Source organism: Excalfactoria chinensis, chromosome 2, assembly GCF_039878825.1.
Source record: "Excalfactoria chinensis isolate bCotChi1 chromosome 2, bCotChi1.hap2, whole genome shotgun sequence".
Taxonomy (NCBI): Eukaryota; Metazoa; Chordata; class Aves; order Galliformes; family Phasianidae; genus Excalfactoria; species Excalfactoria chinensis.
Window position 1 is genome coordinate 99,826,497 of NC_092826.1, and position 13,433 is coordinate 99,839,929.

Here is a 13,433-nt window from a genome sequence, read left to right on the forward strand (position 1 = left end):
TTCTAATTTCATTTCATGTTTCAGCATCACAGTTTAGCTTTACTGAGATGGGAAAAGTATTAACACAGACATTAAAATGAAAAACAAAAAGGAAAGCATAGGAATATTTACTTGTGCTGTATGTAGCTGAATGCAGCACTACAGGAATTCTTCTGTTTGTATCTGGAGCGCAACTGTAAATGCACCTTCCCTGGAAACTGCAGTCAAAATTAACCTACACTTTCATGTACTTTAAAATATAAACCTGAACTTAATTTGTCACGGGGAAGTTAATGTGAGAGACTCTAAGAGTAAAAAGTGTATCAGTAAACAACATTATGCTGACCCAGAGAAAAAATAGCATCCACCACCTCACTGGAAAACTTTTATTCAGAGTTTCCATTACCTTTAATGATAAAGACTGGTGTAACATTCATTATCCCTGTGAAAGACATCTAAGATAGCAACACTCTGAATAACACAGAAAAAACAAACAAACAAACAAGAAAAACAGCAGCAAGCATAGGTACTATGGATCCAAGGTCTTCTGAGTACGTCCATACTCTGCTCATTCTAGAAGTGCTTTCTAGTGTTTTGAGACAGACAGATGCTACCTCAGCTCCAGCTTTAAACCTAAGCTGGCCAGATCCACAAGGAATCTACCTGGAAGACAAGGGATCACAGAGCTAGATCACCCATCTCTGTATGGAACTGGGGCCTTATCAGCCCTACTGATCCCCTCAAGCTCCTCCCTGGCCCTGAAAAGCCCCAGGAGGCCTCAACACTATGTTTTGCAATCCCCTGTGTGTAGACTGGCACCAGAGAGGCCTGCATCCTGGCAGCTTGGACCTGGCACAGTCACTGGCCCAGACACTGAAATAGCACCAAGCTGTTTCTAAGCTCAGCCTGGCTTTAAAAGCAGCAGAGCCACATTCACACCATTACACTGCCAGAGCTAACAAGGTGTGCTGGAACCAAGGTTGCCCTGCACGCAGCCAGCCATGGCATCTCTGCACCTGTGGTGGTTTGTCTGGGTTGTAGGCTATTTACCCACAAAGTATTTTCACAACTAGCCAAAATGGCTGGAATGCACTAAGAACTTCATAATATTGCTGGCCTACTGCATCACACTGCTTTCCTACCATGATATTTTAGTATCCACGGTGCTAGAAGGCATTGGAGACACTTGCAAATGGCACTTCTGTTTCACATGACTATGGAAAATCCTGTTTCTCTGCACCCTCCTAAACTATTTCAATAGATCGCCATCATTCTCTGCAAACAGGAAATGCTAGCCTGGTATTTCGAATGATTAAGTCTTTAGCATTCCCTATGCTTCCCTTTCAGCTTATACTCTGTGTGACTGCCTTGCTTCTCTTTTTCATTGTATTATATTACAGTTTGTTTCAGCATGGGTCGTCTGGTTTCCCAAGAGCTGAACAATATTATCTATTATATTAACGTATCTCAGAAACATTTAACATTCACTGGAAAAGACAAATTAAGAAGTGTCACGTGGCAAGGTGAAATTAAGATCTTAATGTTCTCACAGTTATGTGGAACTTTAAAAACAAATAAATCTTTTCCCCTTGTTCAAACATCTGTTCTTGGCTGAGCATTGCTTACGTAGCTCTTACACTAATCCTCAGTCAACAGATCCTATAGGAGAAAGCAGGAAGCAACAAGAGACCACAAACAGGAATCTTTCAACCGTGAAGACTGAATCTAAAACAGGGGAGGATTCAATCACAACTTCTTAGGACTAAGAGATCAGCTCAAATCCTTGCACAGCTGTTACAAGTGCTGATCTAAAGATGAAATTTAGCATCCAAAAATGACTTAACATAGTCACATAGGATGGCAGGTAACTGAACAGTATATTCTTAGATGCATCTAGAAGCAGAAGAATGAAACAACAGAATGAGAGGCAGAACAGAATTCAGCAAGCCTGACGTGAAGTAGCATGTCCATGAGAAAGGACGGATGGGTTTGCACTTTTACTGGTAGTCAGCACTATGTTCTCAGTTTACTGTGCTCTCAGTGCAGCTGAAGTGTTCTGAGGGTTTTTTAGTTCCATCAAACTCTCTGCACTTTGAAGTCCCCATGCCTTTTAACTACAAACATGGAAGGAACATATGTTGCAGCTGATTCACTTAGAAGTTTTTATTGAAACAGTACTTTTCCAATAAACTTTTAATACTGTAAGTAGTACAGCTGAACTGAACAACAGCAACAAAAACAACAAAAAAGAACTTTTAAGAGTTCTGTATGCAAAAGAGTGTTAGTTTCATTTACGTAAAATAACCTCATGGGAAGAAAATCTGTGATCTGCTTAGGTGAGGGAAGCAATACCATCTGTGCCTCTTCAACAGCTATTGGCTGTCCCCTCTCCTCTGCTCCCTGAGAGCTGTGATCAAACTGAAACAAGGAAATGGGTCTCCAAAGCAAGGAGCACTCCCACTGCAAGCAGCAGCTTAGGCAGGCCGCAATTCTGTCTTCTACAGCCTGTCTACAAACATGCAGACCCAACAAGTCAGGAGCTTCAAACCATGTATCACTTAGCCTTTTGCAATCAAAATCAAACAGAGCAGCCTATGGCTCTAAATTATACACATTGTCAACACATGAAAATAGTGAAAACTGGGGTCAGGGTCTATATAGGCATTCCGTATCAAGATTATATAGCTAGACTTACAAGTATAATGCTTAGTCTGACTACATGACTAGCTGCCACTGTAACTCAAATAAAATGAGTTAACGTTGATATGACAAATGACAAGACTTATTTTTTCCTCTAAAGCTCCTAAAACTCACCACTGATGTTCTAATCCCGCTGAATCATCCATGCTTAGCTTTAAATCCTCACTTTCATTCCGTTAGTCTACTCAATGATGCATTTTTTTATTACTTCGGAAAGTCTGCAGAACTGTTGTGCAAGCACGGCATTAGAGTTCCTTCCATCCACTACAACTTTTTGCCTATTCCTTTGCCTTTGGGCACATCATATGTTTTGTCCCCAACTTCTCAGAAGAAACTGCAGTCTTAGGAGGGAGATGTATAAACAAAATTACTCACTTCAAGAGCTGAAATCTAAAAAGATGTTCAATGCATTTGTAGCGGAAGCACCAGGAAAGCAGCATGCTTTACATAGAGAAAGACTGCTGATGTTTTCCAGCACCTGGGTACTGAGACTGAAAGAAAATTGTGCTGTTTAAACTCCTTCATGTAATTGGAGTACAGCACAACTCTAAACTTCTTCATAGGCCACTAACAGAATCCCCAAGGAGCACGTGGGAGCACCTAAACCAGAACCCTACTGCTCCATGAGCAAACAGAAATGACAGTTTCTACATCGGGCACACAAACTATGTGGCTAAGTCATGCAGAAAGAACACTCCTATACTTCGCTTCTCTTAGAACTGGGATTTCATGATGGTCAGTCAAACTACCAGGAAAACAGATTCACCAGCATATTGATTAACACTGTGCATGGGACACGGCACACAATGTAAGTGCAGTGAAACCAGTTTTCTCTTTCACTGCAAACACTTCTGAAACTAACACTTATGGATATGATTTACTCCATTTTCTCTTTCTCTCTTATGAAAGACTGACAAAAACTTAACATTTCATTTATGTGTCCTGATCCTTTAAGGCCTCAAGACAAGAAATACTACCAACACAACTAGACATGCAAAGCAAACCACAGAGCCAACAACGGAATAGAAATTGAAGACTGTTTTACAGAGTTAGATTGAGCCTAAATAGCACTCTTTGCTGTGTTTTTCAGGCTGATCAATTGCAGGGAAAACAAACCACAGTAACAAAAGTCATAAATGACCACGATTCTGGAATTAAGGACTTGAACCATCAGAAGTCCTGATTGTGTGCCCCAATGGTACAGCGGTAGAATTGCCGCTTGCAAAACCAGAGGGCCCGGGTTCGAATCCCCCCTGTGGCGCAAGGGGTAGAAGTGCCGCTCTGCTACACAGAGGGCTCGAATCCCGGGAGTTGGACTCGATGATCTCTAAGGTCCCTTCCAACTCGCACAATACTATGATACTATGATAAGTCATGCACAATGTATGAAGAAATCTGGAGGTCTGTATCTTCGTTTTGTAGCAACACCGGGGGACCTATCTGCAAATAACAAATCCAGCAAAATTAGCAGAACTATTGATATTAAATATGTAGTGACCCACCTTTCACTATGTTTTAAGTTGATGACACTTTCTACACAAGGCAGATGACCAACAGGTACTCCTTTGAGTTACTTTATTCTACAAACTATTATGTGTCTAATGTGGAATAATTATTGCAGAATGCACCATTAAAATAGGAAATTGCTTAGTTTCCTGATGCAGTCAAAACTGAGGATGATAGCCAGTGCCTCATTTCTTTAATAATCATTTAAAGTTTTTTATTTTTCTATTCCCAGTACGTATAATGTAATAGAAGACTAGTAGATAAGAATAGGAGATAAATACGGTACATTCACACATTAGAAGTTTACCATGCACTTCTACCCAGAACCTGGGTACAAATATAACTGAGCTGCACTGCTTTCTGGTATTAGAGTTGCTAGAGATAAGTTTCAGCTGACATGAAGATGTGAAAATGTGGCAACAGTGCTGAGTTCTTCAAGCCTATTTTTGCTCCCATGCGAGCGCAAGGACCAGATCAATTGCTGTCGTTCCTCTTAAGTTTATTTTATTTCTTTTGTATATTGGTACTAAGTGCCTGCCAAACTATGCCAAAGAGTATTAAGCCATAAATTTACAGGCATGGGTAATCTTCATCTTCTCCGAGTGCAACACAGAGCTGCTTTTTTGTTTTTTAACAGCTGAAAGAGGAATCCTTAAAATTTTATCTTACAGATATCAAGAACATAAGAATGGTAACATGTAGTCACAACATGGTATATGTAGTCTCAGCAAAATATTTCAAATAAGTGCTGGTAGATTTGCAGTTGGCTGATCAGCAAGTAGACGACAGTCCTTTCTAGATAAACTGCACACAGAACTTTCACTATTTATATACAGAAAGATGTTAATATTTAGGCACATGTAAAACTCGTTTTAAACTGCTTCTGTTTTTTCAGAAGCTGTTTGTGAAATAATACAAGAATGACACATAGTACCAGCATGTCCTCAGGCAACAGCTCTCACTTGACTACTAGTTTTCCATTTATATTTGTGAGAACACTGAGCAAAGAATGTCCTCAGGAAAGAACTGGGTAAGTTCTGTAAATAAGTATTGTATATGTCTCATGGAAGTTGAGTGGTGAGTCTAACGTCACTCTGCAAATGAGCAAAGCTGGGGATATACACAGTCCAGTATTTAATCTCACTCTAAATGCAGATTCACTTCACTTCTCTGAAATAATTAACAAATTGTTTTGTAATACGCATTTGTTCTTCCAGCTTTAAAGAGGTATTTTTAAATTTAGTAGCCAAATACTATAAAGAAAGTGCCATATGGAACACCTGCTGTGCATGGTTTATAGAAGACAATATGAAGACTGTTTCCCTGACACATTCCACCCATAACCAGTCTAGAGTGCTAATGTCAGGAACCCTTCCCTTTGTAGAACAGATGGAAAAAGCAGAGGATGTACAAAAACTCATGAAACCTTTTCCACACCTATGCTGTCATAAATATGGTTCTGAAGTTCAAACCAACACCTCTCTCATTTAGATGCCCTATTTGCTGACACCATCAACACTCGAGAGTCTGCCTCTTTCCTTCCTTTTCATCAGTGCAGATGTCAGGAAGCAATCCTATTATACCTGAGGGGGAACAATACAAGGGTAGGGAATAGAGAAAATAATCTTCTCTACGATTCCTCATTATGATTTCACATTAGTAGGTAAGAAATTGGACTAACAAAACAGGCATAGCACGCACAGCAAAACAAAAAGAGGGTGATCTTCTATCACTACGCTTTGAGTCAAGACCACAATCAATACAATCTACAATATCCCTGACAGATGCTCAGCCCTCTCAACCCCTGCGTGATTGCTCTCAGAGCCTGGCACACTTGCTGAACGTTTCCCGAGCGGTGGTGATTCCTACGAAGCTACTCACAGGATGGACCTGGGCACTGTTTCAGTGACTGGGAACAGACAGTTCCCAAGTTGACGCAAGTGCTTGCATAACCGGTCAAAATGCCCCTCATTTTGCCATGGCTTACAATAGCCGCAGGAAAAGCTACTGTGAGACTATTGCTAGAAACATGTAAAAGGTCAAATGTCTCCACTGTTCTTGACTACATGGTTCTTTGTTTAACATTCTGCGCTCTCCAGGCTTTTGTATTTTAATGCTTCTGCATCATGAGGCATAATTGTGTCTTCAGAGTGATTTTACAATCAAGCAGTGGCAAAACATCCTGAAGAACCAACTTCAGAGCAATGCTGCTGGAAAAGACTTTTTGGAAAAAGTATTTAAAAAGAGTCTTTCAGGATATTTCTTGACGTTTAGCATTAGCTGAGATATTAGCACATCCTTCTGCCAACTCATACCAAAAGCTTTCAGCACCAGTTTAAGAGTGACAAGAGCTGCTATTATTCTGCTCTTCCACAAAACATTACTTGGGAAATCATTAGAACAATTTAGCAGCCTTGTAAAGGGTGCAGAACAGAAGAATGGGCAAGACAGGCGTTTGAGACTACTTAAGGGGAAAAAATAACAACAGCCCTGTAATAGGGTTCAAGTGGAATTTTATTTTGCAGCATGCAACTCACAGCCTCTACTTCCTACAATGATATAATCTTATGGGGAAAAAACAACAACAAACAAGAAGTGTAAAGAACCAATTTTCCGTATGGAGAACTGATTTTCTTTAGTAGTATGTATATATGAAACTCGGTTCTCATGAAGGCAATGGAGGAAACCACTTTCATCTAAAAACACTTCTTTCACACTAAAGAAGTAGGCAAATTCCAACTGCAAGCAACTGACTTTTCTCTATGCTATCTTTTGAACCCTTCTGGAAATAACTGTTTCACATGCGAAGTTCAAGCAGGAAGGTAGCTTTAAACCAAGGTTTGACAGCATTGAACTGCCACATCACCTGCAAATAGAACCTGCCGTGGGAAAAACACAACTGGTTTTACCAGTTATGGCAGTTCACTATGCAAGAGATCCCCATGGCTTTACGCTGAATTCCTTTTGCATCAGTATTAGCATAAATCTTACATCATAAAGTCACCTAGGTTAAACCAGTAGGCTAGCAGGGTATTCATAACACCTAATGTCAAAATGAGATGTTCCTAGACTTCATGCTAAACACTAGAATCAAAACTGCAGCTCCTCAGCTAGTGCCAGGAAGACAGTTTGTTCTGGAACAAGAGCAAGCCTAAATTAAACTAGATCCTCTTAACACAGAACTGGAAGGAGGAAGGGAATAAAATACAGGGAAAACAAACAAAAAAAAACCCGAGCAGGTGCTTCCTGGAAATAAATTATTGCCTTGGTCTATAGCACGACTTTTGGATAAAGGTAAAGGCAGGTAAATAAATAGAAGAACAACGCTCATGCCAAAGCTCCAGAACATCCACATGGTGTCACTTGGAGTAGGGGTGCACCTCTGAGATTATCTGTCTCAGCTATAAATCAGGACTGGATGCACTGGGGCAAAACTGAATGCTCAAGGAGGACCTGTACAGGCCCTGAGCCTACAGCACCAGGTGACCAGAGACTTATTTACACTTGGTGCCGAATGGGTACACAGTGCTATCAGTTAAGAAAAGAGCACAGTGCCCGTCATCTTTTCCTCTTACTAAAACCTGATCTTTTCCTCTGTACTAAAACCTTTTTTTTCTTTCTTCTTCTTTATATTCTAAACCAATGTATGAGACAATATTCACACACCAGGTAGACGGATGCAAGTCAAATCTGGTTATCAAGATCAAACAAAATACAAGCTCTGAATGAGAAGTATTCTGTTATAATTATTCGTGTCATCAGCTGTAGATGCCTGGTGTGCACCTGATCCCGCACAGGCACCAAAGGCACAGCCCTGGGGTCACTGTGGCGGGCAGCCCGAATTTTAACCTGGAAGCCCGGCAGCGAAGCCGGAAACCACAAAGGAGCAGCGGCCGTTTTCCTCCCCATCCTCCCCGCTTCCAGTGGGCACTGAGCCAGGGAGGATGTACGGGAGGAAGGGGGCAGAAACGGATAAATGCAATAATCATGGCGAGGTAACCGCCCGGCAGGAGGGAGGGGGAAGATGCCATTTTGCGCCTCGCCGATTTTAACCCCGGAGGGCACCAGCGCCTCAGGCCCGGCCGCCGCGCCACCTCCTTCCACCCTGGGCGGGCAACAGGGGGAGGCGGCACCCACCCGCGGCCCCGAGGCTGACCGCCACCGGCAGCAGCTGGCGGAACCCGTTTCCCCGACAGGTCCCAGCGCGGAGCCCGGTGGGGCCCCCTTCTCCGCACTCACCTTGCCCGCGGCCGAGGAGCGGAGGGGAGGGCAGGGCCGAACCGCAGGCACCTCCAGGTGTTCCAGCGCCGCCGGCGTCACAGCGCCGAACGGAGCCGCCTCTGCCAGCCCCGCAGCGGGGCGGAGCCGTGCCGCCACCCGCCCAGCGGCCGAGGCGGGAGGGCGGTGGCTGCCCGGTCCCGGTGTCTGGGCCGGATGGCCGTTTCCTGACGCCGGCCTCAGCCGTCGCGCTCTTTCTCCGTCTCCGCTGCCCGCGCCGGGAAGGCGGAAGAAGGGCTCACTGCGGTCCTTCGGGGGCTCTTCGCAGCGCCTCGGCCGAAAAGCGAGCACCTCTCCTCAGCTCCAGCCTGCTGGGGCCGTGGGTACTGCGCCGGGTTCGACGATGAAATACTGAAAGGTGGTGACTGTTACAGGCAGCAGTTGTCATCAAGGGATTGGAATGGTCCTCCGAGGGGGAGGACAGCTGGCAGCGTTGGGATGGGGAATGTGGGTTGTGAGATGGGATCAGAAATGGTTTAGTAGGGATTTTGGAGAGGGAAGGGCATGTACCTCTAAAATGGGCATCTTTAGCTGCCTTGAAGAGATCAGTGAGTTCAGCACAACAGCAGCAGTGGGAACAGGTGGAGTTGATAAGGGCCTAAGGAGTGAGGAGAGTGCTGTAGAAAATGCAAAGGGAAACCAAAAGGAGTGGAAATAAGGACGCTGATGGGAGGAATACCTGCTGAACCTTACAGTGACCTGAAGTTTTCATGCTGGTGCCATGGTGTTTTTTGTGAGGTGTAGCTGAAACACTGTTGGGAGCCATACATCTAGGTGTAGGAGTGCAAAACGTACAGCAACAGAAACTCACTGTCAGATAGCGATGGCTGTATAAGCTGAAGAATTCCAGGCAAGACATGGGAGGTTACAAAGTTCCCTCCCTTGCTCTGGTCAGAGCATGGACAGCAGATTATACTCAAGTGAAGTGTACATAAACACACTGTGCTGGCAAACTGGAATGGGTTTCTGGCAGGAAATAGTGGGGTTGTTTTCCAGAACTGCAGAAACCTCTGTAGGATAGCCTTTGTGATTGTAATACTGAGCAACGAGTTTCGTAGGAAGCGAGTTTCTTCATGGCATTCTCTGTCTTGAAGAAGAGGATATACTTCTGGTATACTGTCTAGGAAACCTAACTTCAGACATCTAACTTCTGTTTAGATTTTGTATGGTAGACAGTATTAACTATGCTGATCATCCAGAGCTTTTTAGATCAAATACAGGAAAATAAGTCACTTCTTAGGGTGTAGTTTATCTGTCTTTAGTTATATGAATTTAATCATTCTTTGGACTGGAGTTCCCATGGAAATGAAAAGGCAACAGGCTAAGGTGTATACACTTTCATTGCAAGCATTAGCCATTTGATCATGTTAATTCTTGTTAGTACAGTTTAGGAGAAAAAGTTAATCAGTGTTACTTCTTAGCTCTCTAGAAGGTGATGTCAGTGGGGGATTAAAAGTCTCTCAGGCATGGATTAGAATCTGAAATCACTTCAGCAAGATCTTGTGTTGTTATTTAGTAGTTTTTGCTCATCAGCGAACAGAGAAATTTGTGTCTTTTAATGATTGTAGAATGGTGAAAAAAAGTAAATCTCACTGTATGTGAAGTAAGTAATTGCTGTTACTTCCCAAGATTCTAAAGAAGATTTTTGTTTGGTAAATTTAAATGTAATATTTTTGTTAGGTGCACCAGAGCGAGGAAGGAAGGCAAGTAGTCCTGGAAAATCCTTCATTCTGAAAAACATACTTCTATAATTTAGGAACTGTTTTATGCCAGCAGTTGTGTATGTATGAATATATCTAGAATGGGTGTCTTAGACTGGCACACTTCTGTTTACATGAGGCTGGCATTTTGCAGTCTACAGATAACTTCTGGGATTGTCCATCTTAATCTCTTAACTTATTGGCTGAGATTACTTTATAAATTTAAACAATTAATTTTAAATCTGTATTCCTTATGATACAAGCATTTCATTGTCTTCTAGTGTGTTTCATATGGCTTATCCCTGGACATGAATAAATATAAGCAAGTGCCATCTGGTTGTTCTAGCACCTTTCTTATCTCCCATGGAGATATTTTTAGTGCAGCTGAAATACAGAAAAGAGTTATTGCAAATGATGCATGAAATAAGGTTTACCCACTAATTTTCACAAACTTTCTTCCTTAGCAAAGCTGAATGAATGCATAAAACACCCTAAAGTATAGTGCTACGTTCATTCTTTTACTAACATTTTTTTTCCCCGTTGGGGCATCAAAGTGCTCTTAATGCTCACATCAACTAAACAATCGATCCGCTGACCTTAAAACAAGTCTGGACTCACTACTTTTGCTGTGTTGTAGAACACCATTCTTGTTGCACTCATTTGCAAACTGATTCCCACAGCAACATCATGAAAATTACTGGGAGATGCAAGTAAAGTACAGACCTTTGAGATATAACTATTGGCCACACCAAAGTTGGGAAGGTCATGCTTTATCGGGAGAAAGCCAAGCCTTCCATCATGTGAACCCAGAGCTTTTGTGAGGATGAACTGCCAATAAATACTAGCCTACTTCTTGTGAGATCTTTTCTATATCTAAGCCTTATGTTACACTGTGTCCCAGATCCATATAATTTGTAAAGGGATAAATAAAGATTGGAGTCATGTATTGAGTCAGTGACACTCACATTCCAGTCCTGTTTCTTGTATTTCATTGCTACTAAAGCATACCATAAGGTCACGCTCACCACTTAATTTGTTATATTCTACTGCACGTGCATTCTGTGCTATCTTTATACTATAATTTTACAAACATGTAGGTTGCGTTTTTTCTCCAGGTGATGAGCTGAAAGATCCCTTCCAACTCAGACAATTCTACAATTCTATGAATTAGTTACTTATCAAATGTATGTAGAATCAGATATCTAAGAAACAGCATTGAAGGTTGCTCATCTTTCCTGAACTGACATTAGTTGGTGGTTGAACTTTCACACTTGCTATCTTTTTTAATCTTCCTGTAACTCTTTATTTGCCTTCTGGTTCTCATCCACTTGAGGAAGAACAAACATTTCACGCTGTATTCTGTGAAACGATGCTTCCCTTAAATTCCCTCTGGTCCTTTGTATGAATGTTTTTAGTCTTTTCTGTGATCTCTGATCTATCTAATGCTCTTTTGTCTTGCCACATTGCTTGCAATGTCTGGAACATCGTTGCTGTTTATAAATGGCATTTCAATCTCTAATCTGTTGTCAAATTTCTTAGTAAAATGTATCTACCCAGCTTAATCATGTTTAATTTTTCAGTTAGCGTTCTGCTTTTCTGTATTAATTTCTATTGTTAGATAATTTAGCTCTGTAGGGCATTTAATGTGTATTGTTTGTGTGCCAGCCCTGTTGATGGAAGGCCAGAAAAAAGTAGAGCATATTCATTTGAGCAGTAGCATCATGAGTGGTAGAAGCCAATACATACAGGGAGAGCCTCTGGAGAGATTAAATTCCTACTTAGAAACAGAGGCAAATGTAGACCAATTCTAGTCATCAGTGGAGAAAATTATGTAAGGTAACGTAAGGACTACTTGACCACTTCTGTCTGTGGCAAACAGGATTACAGCTTAGTTATCTGCTGAAAACCTTTATCCTATTGGCAGCTTCAGAGATCACATAATTGTTTGTTCCCGTTTCATAAACTGGAAAATACATACTAGGACAGTGATGCCCCAGAAGTGATTTGGAATTAAAGGACTCCAGGCTGGAGTGATGCCAGAATCTCTGAAATTCAAAGTTGGACCAAAACTCTGACAATTAGCAGAGGGTCATCCTGAATTAGTACTTTTCACAATGTTTAGTCAGCATTACTTTCCTCTACTTCTGCAGGCTTAACATGGAACAAGTGTGAGCACAGGGACTTGCCTGGATTTTTCTGCATGCAGGATTGGTTTCACACTAGATACTGTCCAAAGTCCTAACTTTTAATGATGCTGTCCAAATGGAGATGAATTTAGGTATTCCTTCATGTAATTCATGATCTCTGAGGTGTACAATATCTTTGTTTCCTTTGTCCATCTGACAATGAACATTGTTGTTACCGTACTTTATTCCACTGTCCTACACAGATACTTATCTGTCATTATCAGACTCCTTGGATACACTCCTTGGTGCATCCACAAGATTTTCTCCAGTTAAAATAAAAACTCTTGAAACAGTTAAATTGTTGAAATATTTTTGTCCATTAAGAATATGTCACATCATTTTTAAAGATCTACCGGAGATGTTTCATATGTTAGGCGAATGAAAGTCTATTAAAAAAACCTCTTAACAGCTGTTGTGCTAGGAGTTGTAGACACTGCAAGCTCTAAGAAGTGTGAGAATAATTCTGTGTCAGAAATTAAACCTTGTAACATTAACCATTGCGTGCAGCAGCAGAATCAACTACTGATCTATCTTCTCTTATTATAAAGTGCTTCTATTTAAAAAGTTATACCAATTTAATTTTCTGAAGGCACTATCTTTAAGAGAAATTAGTTACCATTTGGTACAGTGTTCTCTGAAATTACTGCTGAGAGCATCCTAAATAATACAATGTAGTTCATTTAAAATATTTGATATTTTCCAAAATGTGTTAGTGTTCAATTTTTGTAAAGTATTCTGAAATCTGCTTAAAAATAAATTGAAATTAAATCATTGTGCTTGAAAAGCTTTGCCATGCGTGACAAAGGATTCTTAGTGTTAAAACTGAAGTAAAACCAGACATCGTGTAATCTCTGAGATTCCAACAGGTTGAATCATATTCTTCTGTGCTATATAATCTGTGCCCTCCATGGCAATCTGATGTGGCTAGTCAAAGATAGCCACACTGAGGCAGGTGTTTTTCAGTTAGTACAGGATAGATGACATAAAGACTTTGTGTTATTTTTACAATCTAATAGAAAACAAATCTGTCATTGCTTCAGATTGAAGAAAAGAACATTAGTGAAGTTTCATCTCTAAATGCCCC

The 13,433-nt window shown here is 41.2% G+C and overlaps 1 protein-coding gene across 1 annotated transcript in view; it reads right to left on the reverse strand.

The window, feature by feature from the left end:
* Positions 1-8,851, reverse strand: part of ICA1 (islet cell autoantigen 1) — a 69,152-nt gene extending 60,301 nt beyond the window's left edge. Inside the window, 4 exon segments of the mRNA XM_072328611.1 lie at positions 8,425-8,473; positions 8,475-8,616; positions 8,619-8,704; positions 8,706-8,851. Of these exon segments, the coding sequence (XP_072184712.1) occupies positions 8,425-8,473; positions 8,475-8,616; positions 8,619-8,704; positions 8,706-8,851 (423 nt within the window).
* Positions 8,852-13,433: the final 4,582 nt, after the last annotated feature.